This window comes from Piliocolobus tephrosceles, chromosome 13 (genome assembly GCF_002776525.5).
Source record: "Piliocolobus tephrosceles isolate RC106 chromosome 13, ASM277652v3, whole genome shotgun sequence".
Taxonomy (NCBI): Eukaryota; Metazoa; Chordata; class Mammalia; order Primates; family Cercopithecidae; genus Piliocolobus; species Piliocolobus tephrosceles.
Genome location: NC_045446.1, coordinates 55,640,763 through 55,657,667, shown reverse-complemented (window position 1 = coordinate 55,657,667; position 16,905 = coordinate 55,640,763). Strand labels below are relative to the sequence as shown.

At 45.3% G+C, this 16,905-nt stretch overlaps 1 protein-coding gene across 3 annotated transcripts in view; it reads right to left on the bottom strand.

The window, feature by feature from the left end:
- Positions 1–281: 281 nt before the first annotated feature.
- Positions 282–16,905, bottom strand: part of DENND5A (DENN domain containing 5A) — a 129,038-nt gene continuing 112,414 nt past the window's right edge. Inside the window, exons 13-23 of one of the 3 annotated variants that reach the window (XM_023189815.3) lie at positions 14,093–14,177; positions 12,426–12,510; positions 11,827–11,955; positions 8,787–8,908; positions 7,426–7,571; positions 6,747–6,865; positions 5,862–6,043; positions 5,174–5,256; positions 4,492–4,615; positions 3,745–3,879; positions 282–1,309 (exon numbers count right to left, since the gene is read on the bottom strand). In XM_023189815.3, coding sequence (XP_023045583.1) covers positions 1,230–1,309; positions 3,745–3,879; positions 4,492–4,615; positions 5,174–5,256; positions 5,862–6,043; positions 6,747–6,865; positions 7,426–7,571; positions 8,787–8,908; positions 11,827–11,955; positions 12,426–12,510; positions 14,093–14,177 — 1,290 coding nt within the window. In that variant the 3' untranslated portion in view covers positions 282–1,229. Of the gene's footprint in view, positions 1,310–3,710; positions 3,880–4,491; positions 4,616–5,173; positions 5,257–5,861; positions 6,044–6,746; positions 6,866–7,425; positions 7,572–8,786; positions 8,909–11,826; positions 11,956–12,425; positions 12,511–14,092; positions 14,178–16,905 lie in introns of those variants that run through there. The other 2 variants (XM_023189814.3, XM_031933959.1) reach the window with 2 other exon arrangements.

Sequence of the window (16,905 nt, the reverse complement as noted above, 5' to 3'; positions counted from 1 at the left end):
CCTGGCCAGGTCTTTTCCCTCCTGTGCCTCTGTCTCCTCCTCTGTGGAGTGGGGAAAGAACTTTGTCTGCATCCCTGTCAATCAGCTAGGAGAGCTCCTGGCACTGTGGGCAGAAGGACCCAGGAGACCCCAGGCCCTCAGGGGCATCCTGGGCAGGCCACAACCCCGAGCTTGCTGGTAGAGAGAGGTGATGCCACAAGCCCGTCCTCACAGATGGACCCAACTGCACCCGCAGCCGCCCACTGCTGACAAACCTCCATAAAAATCAGTGATCCATGCAGTTTTGTTTCAGGTGTTTTATTAAGTGGGCCATACTGTAGCTGGTTTCTAAGTTGCAAAACATAAATTTAATAATAATAACATAGCCAGTTAGATTGTGACAAGCTTTTCCTTTCCTTAAAAAAAGAAAATACTTAAAAACACACAATGGAGGGTTAAATAAATAAAACATTTTTAAAAAGAAAAAAGAAAAGAAAAACCTGTTAAAACATGCTTATGTTTACTTCTGTGAAACTGTGCCAACAGGAAATGTGATATTTGGCACGATGACACATCCCGGCATGTCTCCTTCCCAAATAATACTGACAAAAAAGAAAAGATGTGGGACTGACTCATCAGTGCTTGCTTAGAGGCACTACTAAAAATCCCTTTGATTGGAGCGTGGGGCTTCCCGCTCAGCACACCTGTGTGTGGCCTATGAAAGCCAAATATCCATAATAATGTTAATATAGAAAACATTAGTTTAAAAATGATGTGGAAGGGCCTCATTAATGCGACGGGGCAAGGAAACATAACTGTCCCGCACGCAGTGCCACAGGCTCAGTCCAGGGAGGCCTCAGGCTTCCAGCATGTGGCCACGGCGAGGGAGGGCACCAGCTTCAAAATAAGCGGCACCGGCCTCGCTCCCTCTCCCTATCACTCTTTCACATGAAAGTGTGTAAAAAGCAAATCGGCAAATAAACTCTAAAATAGATTATTTATTCCAAAAATCCTCTAGTTTTCTTTTTACAGTGAGTGTACATTTTGTCTCCTTCTCCTGCACAATCGCTTAAATCCATTTGGGAAGAAAGGTCAGAGCTGCAGGGTGAGTCTTTCTCAGTCCTGATGCTGACTGGTCCTGGGAGGTCAGATGTCGATGCCCTTGACAAGAGACGTCTCCAGCGTGATGTTGAACTCCTGCAATGTCTGCAGCACGCGAATCAAGGAATTGACAAGTGTATGGTCTTTGATCAATGCCACATCCTCATACATGTGTGCAGTGATGGGGCAGTCAGCCAGCAGGGCAATCCAGTGGTGTAGGAGGTGATCTCTGGCAGAGCAGGAGCAGTCCAGGTGGGTCAGAGGGGAAGGGAAAAGGAAGACAGACAGTTAGTGCAAGGCCAAGGGGGAAACCATGAACTAAGTCTGAAGCTGGAGAAGCTGACAGCTCCCCCACAGCCCCTTTTCCCAAACAGGGACTGGCAAAGAGGTCTTTCAGCTCCAGGACACCAAACAAACCTGACCCAAATCAGCCCTGTCACGAGCCCCCAGGCCTCCTCCTCCCCTGCCTCCCTCGCCCTGCCTAGACAGCCCCACCACCGGTGTCTCCCAGAGCTTCTCTCCTCCCACAGCTATCACCACTAGGAATAATAATAAGCACTAACCTCACACAGCACTCAGCATGTGCTGGTACTAACATAAGAGATTTAATCTTCATGATAACCCTATGATATGAGGTAGGTACTATTATTATCCCCACTTTACAGATGAAGAAAGTGGGGTAGATGGAAGTTAAGTAGCTTGTCCAAGACCACATGGCTAGTAAATGGATAACTTGAGATCTGAATGTAGTGAATGTGGTTCTGGAGTCTGTATTTAACCACTATGCCAATTCTCTCCCTTTATGCAGCCTGAATAAACTACTGCCTTAAGTTTATTTGAGCTTCATGCTCTCTCACCTGACCTACAGGAATAACCCCTAACAATCTCGTCCACTCTAATGCATACCACCCATAATATCAGATTAATATTACTTCAGTCTCCTGATGAAACAATTTTGTACTAATAATGAAAAGAATCTTTCTCTGTCCCAGCTCAGGGGCCCTATCCTGTTTCCTATTACTGCCCTTGCCACATTCTGTTATTTCCTTCCATTAAAGGCTCACTTAAATACCAACTCCTCCCTGAAGTCTTCTCTGATCTTTCTCCTCTATCTTTTCAGCATATTGTATGAATGTACACTTCATTTTTGGACCCTCAAAACCTTCTTCCATGTTCTGTATTTAATTAGGACAAGTAAGCTTCTAAATGGTGGCTGGGTGTGGTGACTCACGCCTGTAATTTCAGCACTTTGGGAGGCCAAGACAGGCAGATCACCTGAGGTCGGGAGTTCAAGACCAGCCTGACCAACATGGAGAAACCCCGTCTCCACTAAAAATACAAAATTAGCCAGGCATGACGGCACATGCCTGTAATCCCAGCTACTCGGGAGGCTGAGGCAGGAGACTCGCTTGAACCCGGGAGGTGGAGGTTGCGGTGAGCCGAGATCGCACCATTGCACTCCAGCCTGGGCAACAGAGTGAAAGTCCATCTCAAAATAAATAAATAAATAAATAAATAAATAAATAAATAAATGGCAAGGGGCCATGTTTTATTCAGCTGCCTTCCTACCAACTTCCATAAGGGCATTTAAATGTTTAATGAAGGAATAACTAGATATACTCTGCTTCAAACTTCCCCAGTGGTGTAATTTTGATCTTTCCTTTCAAAATGGGGCCCCTCCGCCCCTGGTTACATACACGCTCTCATCCCTACCCCAACAGATCACCACACACATAAGTCATGTGTTGCTTAATGACAGGGATACAGTCTGAGAAATGTGTCATTAGGCAGTTTTGTCACTGTGCAAACTTTATAGGGTTCTCATACAAACCTAGATGGTAGAGCCTACTATATGTCTAGTCTGTTGCTCCTAAGCTACAAATCGGTACAGCCCTGTCACCAGGCCCCAGGCCTGCTCTTCTACACTTCTTCTGGAGCTTCCTGCCAAAGCAGCCTGAAGAATAAAAATGAAGGAATACTGTGCTGAATACTGTAGGCAACTAAAACACAATGGTAAGTATTTGGGTATCTAAACATATAAAAGGTACAGTAAAAACAGAGTATTATAATCTTTTTTTTTTTTTTTTTTTGAGACGGAGTCTCGCTCTGTCGCCCAGGCTGGAGTGCAGTGGCTGGATCTCAGCTCACTGCAAGCTCCGCCTCCTGGGTTTACGCCATTCTCCTGCCTCAGCCTCCCGAGTAGCTGGGACTACAGACTCCCGCCAACTCGCCCGGCTAGTTTTTCGTATTTTTTAGTAGAAATGGGGTTTCACCGTGTTAGCCAGGATGGTCTTGATCTCCTGACCTCGTGATCTGCCCATCTCAGCCTCCCAAAGTGCTGGGATTACAGGCTTGAGCCACCGCGCCCGGCCGAGCATTATAATCTTATAGGACCATCATCCCATAAATAGTCCATCACTGACAAATGTTGTTATGCGGCACATTTTATGTAGTGTGTGACCATACATGATACGCAAAGGAAATTCAGAGCTTCTAGGAAGCCTTCTAAGGCCTTATTTCCCTAAGGGCACCTGGTGAGCCATTCCTCACCCCGGCACCACACCAGGCCTCCAACACCACCACCAAGGCTAACTAACTGCTGTGCACTCTGGGCCCCAGGTCTGCAGTACCTGGCTCCCAAGCACACCAGCATCTGAAACTTGCCGTCCTTGCCGATGTTCCGGGGAGTATTGTTGATTGCAGTGACAAATCGGCAGAAGTTCCGGGCTCTTGTATGCCAGTTTTCCTCAGGGACTACTTCATTCTGCTCTAATGTCTCATAATAGGTTTGTGCTTTTTCTGTGAAGAGTAGAAAAGCTTGCCAGTGAAAAGGCTCTCAACACCAACCTGATGGTCCTGCAGGCCACTTGCCATGGGCCTCTCCAAGTCCACGCAGGTAACTTAATGAGAATAGCACAAGTGTTCTGATGTCACCAGTCATGTTTCAAAATGATCCTTAGCTTCCCTATTCTTATTTTTTAAATTGAGTTATGTGGCCCTTGATCTAAAGATGTTCTTTTCCCTACTCTGAAGACACAAAAAATTCTGAGGATGGTTTCTTGCATGAAAATTCTCCATATTGGTGCAACATAGGGCTTGGGGCTCCAATACACTCAGCTGGACTTTGGGATCTATAAGGAGAAAGTGTGAGGACTCAGGACTAAGTCCATACTAAATAACAGATGTCTAGAAGAATTTTTTTCTGTCCAATTCTCAAGAGGTAAGCATTTACCAAGGGGGGAGGAGAGCTCTTGTCATTTCCTTTAAGAAAAAACCAGAGCAAACAAATGAGATCTGAGAGTCACCTAATTTGGGTTCTGCCTCTCAGAGTGGTCAGCACCCATGCCATGTTGGCGAGTCCCCCTATATCTCTACATGCTTTTCCCACCCTCATACTCCAGCTCAACTCACCCAGGAAATCCCAAATGAAGACATTTTTGAAGAGCCGGGGTGATTTAAATCCATGCTGGAAAGCCTGTTCCAGGGCCGAGACAAGGCCACACTCTCCACAGAGCAACAGCGTCAGACTGCCTCGCTAAGTAAGGAAACAGGGGAGGATGCCAGGCTTGTCTCAGCCGAGCTGCCCTCCCACCACCGCATCCCTAAACCCACAGCCCAGAGTTGGGAAGGCCGCAAAAGACAGGCTAGGACTCTGTCTGTTCCCCTAACACGTGGCACGGTGCCTGGCTCAGAGCAGCTCCCAGTGAAGAGTTGTTGAATAAATGGATGAAAGAAGAGATGAGGGATCTGGGTCACACATAAGGAGATTCTCCACTGGAGGATAAAGCCAGTGTGGCCACTATTCAAGGAGACCCAGGCAAATCTAGAAGAGGACAGGAATGGGCACTGTTCACTAGGGGCCCAGGGACTCTACTGGGTCATCAGTATGGAGGGAAAACAGGGTAATCTGAGGCAAAGGCCCCCAGAGGAAGGAGTCTGCTCCATCTCCAACTAGCTGAGGCACACACTCTACAAGACTCTTAGGGTGTCCACAGCACATGGGCCTGGAAGAGCATAACAGGATAATTGGAAAAACAAAATTATTCTCTCTTACTCAATGTAAGGCCCTGGATTGGAGGGCAGGAAGGCTCACCTCTTTCTCAGGCTTATGGAAGTGCTTCACAATGCCATTGACTGCCTCCCCGATGGACTCCTGGATCTGCCCAGTGTTCAGCTCTAATAAAAATCAAGCAGACATCCCTAACCAATCTCAGAGGCTAACAGTGCTTAGCTGCCTGAGCAGGAGACTGAGGACATGGGGAGGGCCCATAGGAGAGGCAGGGCAGCTGGACCCTAGGAAGCAGAGGCTCTTGCCCACCCAGCTTTGCTAATTTAGCTCTTCCACAAATCTTGGGGGAAAAACACAAAAGCTAACACCTTAGAGTTCTATCTCTAAGAAATGCTGGTAAAGTTTATTTTCCATTTTACTTTGGAATTGTGGGCAACCAAAAGAGAGTCATGCCTTGGCTGTGAAGCCCAGGAATCAGGAAGGAGAAGGCCAGAAAGTAGACCCTTCTCCTTTAATGGATCATGCATGAATATATACAGCACCCAGGCTTGGCAGCATGAGTTCTCTCCTCTCCTGCCAGCCCTCTAAGGAGAGTGCCAAATACTCTCAGTGATTCATAAGGGTGCCATATGCCTGAGGTGGCTTTGTCAACAGAAGTGTTTCCTAAGGCAGCTAAACAGGCTGGGATCCAGGTTCCCCATATCAGGGCCCACGAGATCCACCCATTCCCTAGACTGTGTGGCATGAGGGCCCAACCTCTCCTCCCACTTACTGGGCTTGTTGTTGGGTGAGATGGTAACAAGCCTCCGGATGACACTGGGGGACTGCTGCAGCGGCGGGGTCCGGCACGGCCTCTCATCCACCTCAGGCTGGGATGTGAGCAGCTCCCCAACTAGGATCCGCTCCAGGCTTCCATCATCCATGCCCTTCCCTAACCACCGGCCACAAGGGAACCTGAAGGTCAGACAATGGACTGTCAGAGCATCCAGCTCCTCCCTGCTGCTCAGCAAGAGCCATTAACAAAGCAATCCCTGGAGATAGGCTCTGAAACCAGGATAGAGACTCCTTCAAGGCTCTGCTGGTTCCACCATGTATCATCAGAGAAGCGACCTGAGTGGCATGGGTGGCCTGGGACCTGGGCACAGCAATTCCACACATCTTCACCTGGAAACCCTCCTTCTGGCCAGGCCTGATGGCTCATGCCTGTAATCCCAGCACTTTTCAGAGGCCAAGGCGGCTGGATCACCTGAGGTCAGGAGTTCGAGACCAGCCTGGTCAACATGGCGAAACCGGTCTCTACCAAAAATACAAAATTAGCTGGGCGTAGTGACGCATGCCTGTAATGCCAGCTACTCAGGGAGCTGAGGCAGGAGAATCACCTCAGCCCAGGAGGCAGAGGCTGCAGTGAGCCAAGATCACACCACTGCACTCCAGCCTAGGTGACAGAGCAAGACTCCATCTCAAAAAAAAAAAAAAAAAAAAAAGAGGAAACCCTCCTTCTACTTACTTTCAAGTGTATGAGGCAGAGCCAAACAGGAAGTTACCTCAGGTTATCGCAACCTAAAGGGTCTCCTTGGGAACTCCATATACCCAAGCATCAAACAGCTCCTGTAGACACACCTTGCCCCTCTACCTTACAGCCTGAGGGAACACTTACTTGTAGGTATGTCCTGTGATCTCATTCCTGACCATCACATACTCCACCAGCCATTTGGCATACAGCCCAGAGTTATCATGGCCAATCTGGACAGTAGTAAGCTTCCCCAAGTTCTGGCACTGTTAAAGAATGGAGAAGATGAGGCAGGTCAGGAAAATCAGAGGAAAGAACAGTAGTCCTCAGAGGCACAGATCTGACTGGCTACCTGCAACGTGACCCCTCAGCATCTGCAGGGGTAGAGGTCATGGCTCTATATACTGCCAAAACTGCGGTACAGCACTATCTCATGGGGGTGCCCAAGGTTGAGAAAGAAAACAGTCTACCTAGAAGAATAGGGCCTGGGAGCAAGAGGTTCTGGAAGTGGGTTCTGAGGTCTCTGGGAACAGGTGGGCTGAGTAGCTGAAAGAATTCTTGGGGACTTCTCGACACACTATGCATGGAGAGATGTGCAAGTCCAGACAAGAAAGTGCCTTCCAAATAGACACTGTTTAGACAGGGTGGGGTCCCCCTCCTCAGGGTCAGTCCTTGGCTCCAGCCTCAGATCATCTCAGGAAAGTCAGCTATGCTGACGCATTACACTGTACATAGCAAGGCCTCTGAAAAACCCTGCAGAAAACTCCCCAAAGCAGCTGTTGCAAACTCAGATCCCCACAGAGCTATGGCCCCAAATAACACATACCTCGAAGGTCATCTCTAGCACATTCCTGGGAATCTGCAGAATCTGTGTCTCACCCAATTCTCCTGATATACAGATCCATGGGTTGGCAGTGAACATGGAGCCCCCCAGCTTCTTGCTTGGTACGATCAGAATGTGGTACGGGATCACTGTTTAGGGGAAGCCACAAAAGTATTGAGGAGAATCAGGAATCCTTTCCATACCAGATGGGACTCTGACCTGCTCCAGGCAAGCTGGCACAACTGTGGCCCCTGCTATCCCAGCCCAAGCAAAGCCCTGGAACAACAGGGCCCCAGGACCTAGTCCCTGGCTGATGTAGAATATTAGCCAACTATTCCACAGCCCCTCCTCAATTTCATTCCTCTCAGGCTTACCACCCAAACATCAAAGATCCAAGCCTATCTATAGGCTCAGAGCTAAATGAACCTGTTGGTTAAACAATATCCCCAACTCCTAACGTACTGAACTGCTTTTTAGAGCACTCTTCAATCTATCATCTCATATACCCTAATAACAATCATAACAATCTTTGGAGATGAAGTATTGCAATCCTTTTTCCAAGGCACACAGAGAGAAACAGTTTGCCTCGGATCTTTTAAATTCCAGTCCAGTGCTACTTCTATTAAGCCCATAGCTCTAGTCTCTAAAAGGGAAGATGCAGCATCAGATAGAAACAAGAGTCCATGCTGCTGAGTAATTGGCCAAAGAACTAGCCAAGTGGCAAACTCAGAGACTAAACTCCACCCAGCAGAGAATCCTGGCATCAGGGAAAGAAGAGGCTCAAAGGGAATTAGACCATATTGAACCCTCTTCCCTATTCTGTAAATAGAGAGACTGGGACTCACAGCAGGATAGACTCTGCTCACAGACACACAATGAGTTAGCCAAAGCTGGGCCCAGACTTAAATCTCCCACTGGCATCTGGAGTTCTTTCTGCTACCTCAGGCAAGAGCTCTTTTTCCCTTCAGCCTGGTCTGAAATATTCTGTGATGCCAAGTGACACTCTCAGGTGAAAACAAAAGGGAGATTCTTTGTGGGTATGCAGGGAGGGAGGTAAACTGCATCAGCTCAACTGACTCCACTCCACCTTCATCACCTTAGGCTCCCAGAGCAGTGCCTAGGACAACATCGACAACACAATGGCAAAAAAGACTGAGCTCTCCAGTTCAGAACAAGAATGAGAAACCTCGGAGAAAACACAACCTCCAAGGAGGACAAGTGCACCCCTCTCCCCACAGAAGCAAAAGACAAATAGAAAGTACAAGGGATAATCTTCTTTCTTTAAAAAGGGGACAATGAGTGAGTCTCAGGCAGGTTCATAAAGACTGCCTTGAGAAGGCCAGTGGGAGCACAGGGCTACTCACGGATAGTTGTGAAGACATTGGTGAAGCAAAAGTAATCGACGGCATTAAAAGACAGGAGGTGATAGAGGAACTGCTCCTTCTCGTCATCACAGCGCAGGAAGGCATAGCGCTTATATAACTTTCTGTTGGAGAGGAGGCAACACATCAGTCTCCGACCAAAAGGAAGGGAAAGAAACTAGAATTTTCAGTTCTGGAAGGAGACAGCTAAGGGAAGCATAAGATGTCAAGCCTCAAGTTCCTTAGGTTCACCCTCTAAAGGAACAAAGCTATCTACTCTGTAACTAAGCGACAGAGGGACAATGGTTTAAGCTACGGCAGGAACAACAAAAATCAAAAACTGCCTGTGTCCAAGGTATATGACGTTACTATAATGTCAAGTATCAAAAGTCATGAAATCTCCTTTTCTAAACTGAGGGCTGTAATGAAATTCCATCAAGGATGACACAGGTCCTCTCAGGCTTCTAGTTAGGCTGTCAGCCAGTGTACGGTGTGTGAGTGGCAGAGGATGAAGGTCTGTGGTCACCATTCATCACCAGGCCTAGTTTCAAACCCTGAGTAGATCTGAGAGCAGAGTCAGAACACTGCTCTGAATGGGGGTATAAGCCCAGGACAGCTTCAGAGGCAATAAAGGATAGGCTTCTGCTCCCGCCTCTGATCCAGGTCACAGGCAAGGAAGAGCCATGCAGATCATATCCTTCCCCTTTTTTCAAACTTCCTCCCTTCATTTCCACTGCCTATTCGTCAGAGGTCAACTCCTTTGCCTGACATTCCAGGCCCTCTACAGCTTCAAAGCAATGATGTCTTCCCCCAAATAGAGGAGACACCCAGAGGCAAATGTGCAGGCCTTCAACACAAAGAACAAAAGAAGACAACTGTCCTGGTTGCCCAAGCTGCAATCACCATGGCTAGAGAGGTAAAGAATTCAGATCTGTGGGGTTCTACCTAGCCAGGTTTATAAGGCACTTTTAACAGATAATTTATCAACCCAGGCCTGCTATGTCCAGGTGCTGGAAAGCACCTATCCTCAAATGCAGTCTAAGTGAATAAATCAGGTAAAGGCCATGGTATAGGACTGCTCACAATGAATAATCAAACAAAAGGCTGTTTCTTGGAATTTAAAGAGCCATATGCTTCAGTGGTCCTGGAAGGCCACCTAGAACAAGAGGGACCTGAAGGGCAGCAGAAATTTAGACAAGTGTTGTACAGATAGGTTTGGAAACCAGTTTGGCTGGAGTTGAGGGTTCAGTGAAGTGATCAGTTAGCAATGAGACTAAGAAGTTAGGCTATTGTACCAAGGGTGTCAAATGAAACAAACAAACAAACAAAAAGGTTATTCAAATGAAGGAAGGTCCTAAAATTTTAAACTAAGGAGTTTGCAATCTGCCCAGTAAGTAAGGGGTTTCTGCAATTTGCCCTAGAAAAAGAGACAGACATGACCAACTTCAGGAAATTTAAATTTAGTGCAGGTGAGAAGTGAAAGGGAAATGAGGATTAAACTAAGTCTGTGCAGTAAAAATGGTAAGGAGACAGGTGGGACAGAGGTGAAAGACCTGAAATCTGTATGTGGGAGATAAAGCAAAGCAAGGAGTCAAAACTGACTCCAAATTTTGAATGTAGGTACAGAGAAGAAGTGGGGGTAAGCTTTTCAGAGAGCACAGCGGTGACATTAACAAAAAATCTGAGAGTAAAGTAGTTATGGTGAAGACTCTGTGAAGCTTGCTTTTGTTCTCTCTGAGCTAAAGGTAAAATATCAGAATGGAAATAAATGCAGGAGTGGAGTTCAAAAGACATGTCAGGGCTAGAACTTCAGATGTGGGCATTTCCTGCTTAGAGGTGAGAGAAGTCATGAGAATGGGTGAGATCACCAAGTAAGAGAGCAAGTGAGAAAGCAACAAAGAGTGTGTGCATGCAAAGAATTGAAGACAGTGAAAGCCAACACTGTGCAAAGAGCAAGGGGAGAAAGAGAACAAGATGGTATAAGGTCATGGCAGCCACACAAAGTGAGTTTCAAGGTAAGAGGGGCACTACACGGTATTACTCACCACAGACAAGTTAAGGAGAAAGAGTTTTGGCTCCCTATATAGGAGCTAACTCATTTCCTCCTTTGGAATTTAGAATTCAGTGGGTACCGTGAATATACAGCCCCCATGAATATACAACCCTGCCTCCACCTTACTGCATCTCCAAGCTACAAACAGTCCTGGCGGCTAGCTGGAAATCGCAGAGACTGAGGGACATTCTATCAAGATATATTCTTCACAGGCTGTCCACCTCCTGTCTCTGCAGCTATACACACCTTTTACGTGCACTGGCTGAATCCCTAGTGGACACTAAGCAACATGCTCAGCCTTGGGAAAGGGACAGGTTTATGCCTTCAATGAAAGCAAACGTCAGTAAGTAGCAAGCAAATAGATAATGATAATACAATACATCGTGGTAAAAAGGGGATGAACAAATATTCTAACAAATGTTATGCATGCCTGGAGGAGGGATGAACCACGTTTCTGGGGAGTCCAGGAAAACTCTGGGAAAGAAAACTGGGCCCTGAAGAAGTTTACCAGGTAGAGTGCGGACAGGGACTAGGGTCATGCAAAAGTACAGACAAGAAAAGGCTACAGACATCCTGAGAGGAGTGAGGGGTATGATGTGTTGAACAAGAGAGAGAAGAGGACATCTCAGAAGTTTCCTTTTAATTCTCCAATCCTTTGCTCCCCAGAACACAAAAAAGACAAAGGAAATGCCTTATGTCCAAGAGGTATACATGTCACCTGAATACAGGAAGGAGAGGAGGACCTCATCCTTCTCACTACCTCTCTAAGAAAGCTAGTTTTGGGCATGCAGGTTGAGAAGACAGGGAGAAACAATATAGCAGAAGTATTCTACTGATAAAAAGGGAGAAGAGGAAATACTGCAAAACCTTCATAAGCAAAGAGGTTAGCTGAATGCAGCAGCAATGAATACTCCCCCTTCCCACACAAGTTTCCAATCTCTTCCCTCCATTCCTGGGAGCCTGCTTCTACTCCTGGCGGAGCAGCCTTACTTGGTGAGCTCATGGTCTGAGAGGAGCTGCTTCAGGTGTCTGGAAAGCAACTTTTTTTCCATGGACAGTCGCACCCATGCTCTGGCCTTTCCCACATCAGTCTTGATTTCCCCAATGTTCTGGATGTGCCTGGAGGAAGAATGCAAAAGGCAAGTGGAGGGTGGGATGGGAGATGAACTCACTGCCAATAACTTACCTGCAAAGCCGAAGGAGACCTGCTGAGACAGCCCTATCCCAACCTAGGAGAGCCTATCTCTATATTCTCCAAATACTGGGCTTCCATGTAGCTTTACCAGATAGGCTCACCATATTTTGGGAGGAAAAAAGACAGCACAGACCTTAAAAAGCCAGGCTAACTCTGAGCTCTTAGGGCCTGAGATACTCTCCTATGCTCCCTTACCTCCAAAAATGCCAGGAAACCCAAATGTTTGTGCAGCTTTACAAATGTATTATGAAACACAAGACCTTGTGATTAGAAGGGCTTCCATGTTAGCTGAGATGCCGTAGCAGCCACTGAGACCTTGTTACTTAAAGTGCACACCTAAGCAGCAACTGAAAACAGGATTTTAGTGGCTTATTACATGTGAGCCCATACTGACCTCATATCCTGAATCAGGGAGATCCTCAGGGGAGGCATGAGTGAGCTGGCATCAGACTTCCTACGTTCTGAATCAAGAAGTATTCCTAGAATAAATAAGTTGGTCATGTCCAAAGAGATCTGAATATCCAAATAGCTGACTACCCTTCCCTTATCTTAAATCACAAATTGCTATGGGAAATGGTTACACTGGTAACACTTTAATTGATTGTTTCATAAATATTTATTAAATTCCTACTAGAGATCAAATTTTGTATTTTTATGGATATTATCTCATTTAATTCTCTAACAATTTATAAGGTAGCCAAAAAAGATATCACAATTTCCCCCACTTAACAGAGAAGGAGAATGACATTCAGAGAGGTTAGCTGCTTTGCCTACATCACCAACTAGCAAAGTCAGTACTGGAACACAGATCTCTTGACTCCTAGTCTATCATGCTCTCATCATGATCCACAGAAGCAGTGCTTCCACTTGGAGCCACTATACACATCCTGTTCTGGCTTCACAGCAGCCTACAAAAGCCCAAGAGAATGTATAAAGAACAAGAATGTTCTGGTTCTGTTCCAGAATGATAGGACCTCTAGGAGAAGAGAAGATATAATACCTTTATATCCTCATGTCTGGCCTAATGTTTAAAACCTAGTATTTTCATCATCAAGCTGTTGAGAATTTTTGGCTACAGTTTATTTCTTGGCAATCACTTCTATAACATTCTTAATAAGAACCTGCTTTTACATATCCAGAAAGCGGGCCAAAAAATTCCTCATAAGCCTACCTGGAGAACTCTTTTCCCTAGTTTTCAGCCAATTATCTCCCCAGGTTCAGTGCTAGTTAAGGTCAACCAGTTCAAGGGCAAAGAGTTCATGCCCATCTTTTTACCCCATTTAACTTGCCTTTACCATTAAGATAAAAACATCCAAGAAAGGTAAACAAATGTTTTGGCAGAGAGTGGAGAACAAAGGATGATGTGAAGGGGAGATGCACCAAGAAGTAAAAGGAGAAGGGAGACTACCCTGGAAAGGACACTGTAGGATGGTCTAAACGTCAGAGCAGGAGACAAGATGACTGGCTCTTATCTGGCCTCTTCCATGAGCTCACTTTGTGATCTTAAGTAAATTCAATTCCTCTCCAGACTTGTTTCCTCCTCTTGTAAAACAAAGGGCCTGGACTAGATGACCTCTGGAGTTGCCACAAACTCTGACATTTTTATTAGGTTAGAAACAGAAAGTAAGTATAAGGGATCATTCACACCAGGACTTGACTTTGAGGAAGTCCAAGGAAGGACACTGACCAACAGCTCTCTTGACTAATACGATAGATAATCATAATGCCCATGTCATAGAAATAAAACAAAAGACTCTGAAAACAGCCTGCTCCAAACCCAGTACCACAGTAAAACCCATATTCATTTTGAGACTGGCCTCTTGCCCATATAAATTTTCTATCTTGCCAATAAAAAGCGTACAGAAATACATAATGAAAGCAAATGCCATGGTTTTGGTATGCTCTGTGGTTCAGAGAGTCTGGTGGCTCCATATTTAAAAGAGAAAACACTCCAGAGCAAAGGCTTCTTTGACCTGGAATAGTTTGCTTCAAAATGATCACTCCAGTGGATGACGGAAAAGTGGAGAGAGGGCAGACTCTCCAGTGCAGAGACTATCTTACCTGAGGTACTGAGGCTTCCTGATGTGAGTTTTCTCTGCCGGTTGTCCTGATAATGTAACAGGTGGGACCATAAGGCTGATTTCCCCTGGAACCAATGCAAGGGAGAAACACCTATCAGTTTAGATTTCAGGGGTCAAGGCTTTCAACATACAGATAGAAGCTTTTGCTAAAAAAAAAAAAAAATATGTACTGTTTCTTGTTTCGATGTACATCCAGGACACAGCATATGCAAATATATCAATTTACTAAAATCCAGAAGAAATATAAACAATGGAAGGTAACAGAAAAAGGAAATGGTCTCCCACTGGGAATAGAAAGGAGATGGGAAAGAGAGCCTGGGAAGGGACCAGTGGATAAGAAAGAAAAAAGCAGCTGGGCGCGGTGGCTCACGCCTGTAATCCCAACACTTTGGGAGGCCGAGGCAGGCAGATCACTTGAGGTCAGGAATTCGATTCCAGCCTGGCCAACATGGTGAAACCCCATCATCTCTACTAAAAATACAAAAATTAGCAGGATGTGGTTGCACGTGGTTGTAATCCCAGCTTCTCAGGAGGCAGGAGAATCGCTTGAACCCAAGAGGCAGAGGTTGCAGTGAGCCGAGATCGCACCACTGCACTCCAGCCTGGGCAACAGGGTGAGACGCTGTCTTAAGAAAAAAAAAAAAAGAAGAAAGAAAGAAAAAAGCAGGCCAGGTACAGTGTCTCATATCTGTAATCCCAACCCCAACACTGGGAGGCCAAGACGGGCGGATCGCTTGAGGTCAGAAGTTCGAGACCAGCCTAGCCAACACAGCAAACCCTTACTAAAAACACAAAAATTAGCTGGGGGTGGTAGCACACGCCTGCTGTCCCAGCTACTCGGGAGGCTGAGGCAAGAGGATCACTTGAACCTGGGAGGTGGAGGCACTTGAACATGGGAGGCAGAGGTTGCAGGGAGCTGTGATCATGCCGCTGCACTTCAGCCTGAGTGACAGAGTGAGGCTACCTTTCAAAAAAAAAAAAAAAGAAGGAAATGACCTATCATCCTCTAAATGGTCTGTTGGTTTTATGTCAGCTTGATGGCTTTTGCACAGAGGAGTGGATATGCAGCCTATAAGCTTCCATCTTAGCTCCTGAATTTCCTAAGATATTTAAAGTTATTCCTTTAAATATTGTTTTAGTCCTGATTTTGCTACTTGGCAAACTAGGCAAAGCAGTTTGGTGAACCTCTCTGAATGTCAGTTTCCTTCTCTGTTAAGTGGGGGAAACTGTGGTATCTTTGGTTACCTTACAAGTTGTTAGCACAGGTCAGGGAGAGTAAGTCATCACTATAACGAGGATTTACTATTGAAGGTATAGTTGAAGAAATGTGAAGAAAGGTAGGCTGGTACTTAACTGTATGGCTGAAATAAACTACAGTCAATATAATAGAACCTTGGCGTTTGGAAAGGTAAGAACTGCACTTTACACTATTTGAGACATGTAGTAATTTGTCATTTTGCCAAGGCACAAACCTGAATAGTATTTGCAAGCCTGATGTGAGGAAGCAATTCACCTGGGTAATGAGTGAGCCCAGCTGGTCACCCAGCAACTGCTTTGTCTCTTTCTAATCATCGTTCAGTACATCATAACCCTTGTTACATGATAACAACTTTATTTCAGATTCATGGTAGATGTTCCCATGTAGATAATAAAATAATATAAAGGTGGTATGTTGGCCGGGCGCGGTGGCTCACGCCTGTAATCCCAGCACTTTGGGAGGCCGAGGCGGGCGGATCACAAGGTCAGGAGATTGAGACCATCTTAGCTAACACGGTGAAACCCTGTCTCTGCTAAAAATACAAAAAATTAGCCGGGCGCGTTGGCAGGCGCCTGTAGTCCCCGCTACTCGGGAGGCTGAGACAGGAGAATGGCGTGAACCCGGGAGGCGGAGCTTGCAGTGAGCCGAGATCGCGCCACTGCACTCCAGCCTGTGTGATGAGCAAGACTCCATCTCAAAAAAAACAAAAACAAAAAGGTAGTATGTTTGTTTTAGTAAGATTATAATAGTTTTATAAATGACTTCGGTTCTATAATAATGATAGAAGCTACCAGGTCTTGAGGCTTACTATGAACTAAGCACTATGTCAGATGTTCAAAATACAATATTGTAATTAATGCTCCCAACAGTCTAACAAGGTAGAGATCTCTATCCCTATTTTCTGTAGAGAAGAAAAAATTGAGGATCGGAAAGGTTAAGTAACTTGTAAGAGGTCACACCATTAGTAAGCAGAGTGTTGAGATCCAAGCTTAAGTCTATCTAATGTCAAAACCATTGCACTTAATAACTATGCTACACGAGATGTTTCTGAAAAGATCACTTAACTTTTTAAGTTACACTTTCTGAAGAAAATTTTGTGCTATGGAATGAATGTGAAGATATAAGGTCTTAAGATTTACCCCACGAGAATACTGAGGGTCTATTTTGTTTCTATTCACAAACTTGACCTACTCTGGGGGAAAAAAATCAAACATCTGAATGGTAGGAAACCCTCGCTATAGATGAGCAAGTTGTCAAAATAAGCTTGCTGTATGTTTGTGTTTCCTACAAAAATTCATCAACTTAAAACCCTACAACTTCAAAGACAATTTTTAAAATACATTAAAACTAAAAACTAAAATTAGAAAATACCAGGTTTTATTCATCCAAATACCAAATATTTGAATAAAAAAATGTCTAACAACATTAATGAGACTTACAAATCCTATACACTGCTTCTAAGAAGGTCTATTGTTTCCTGTTGGGAGCCAAAAAGAAAAAAAAAAAATTTAATTAAAAAAGTTAAAAAAAAAAAA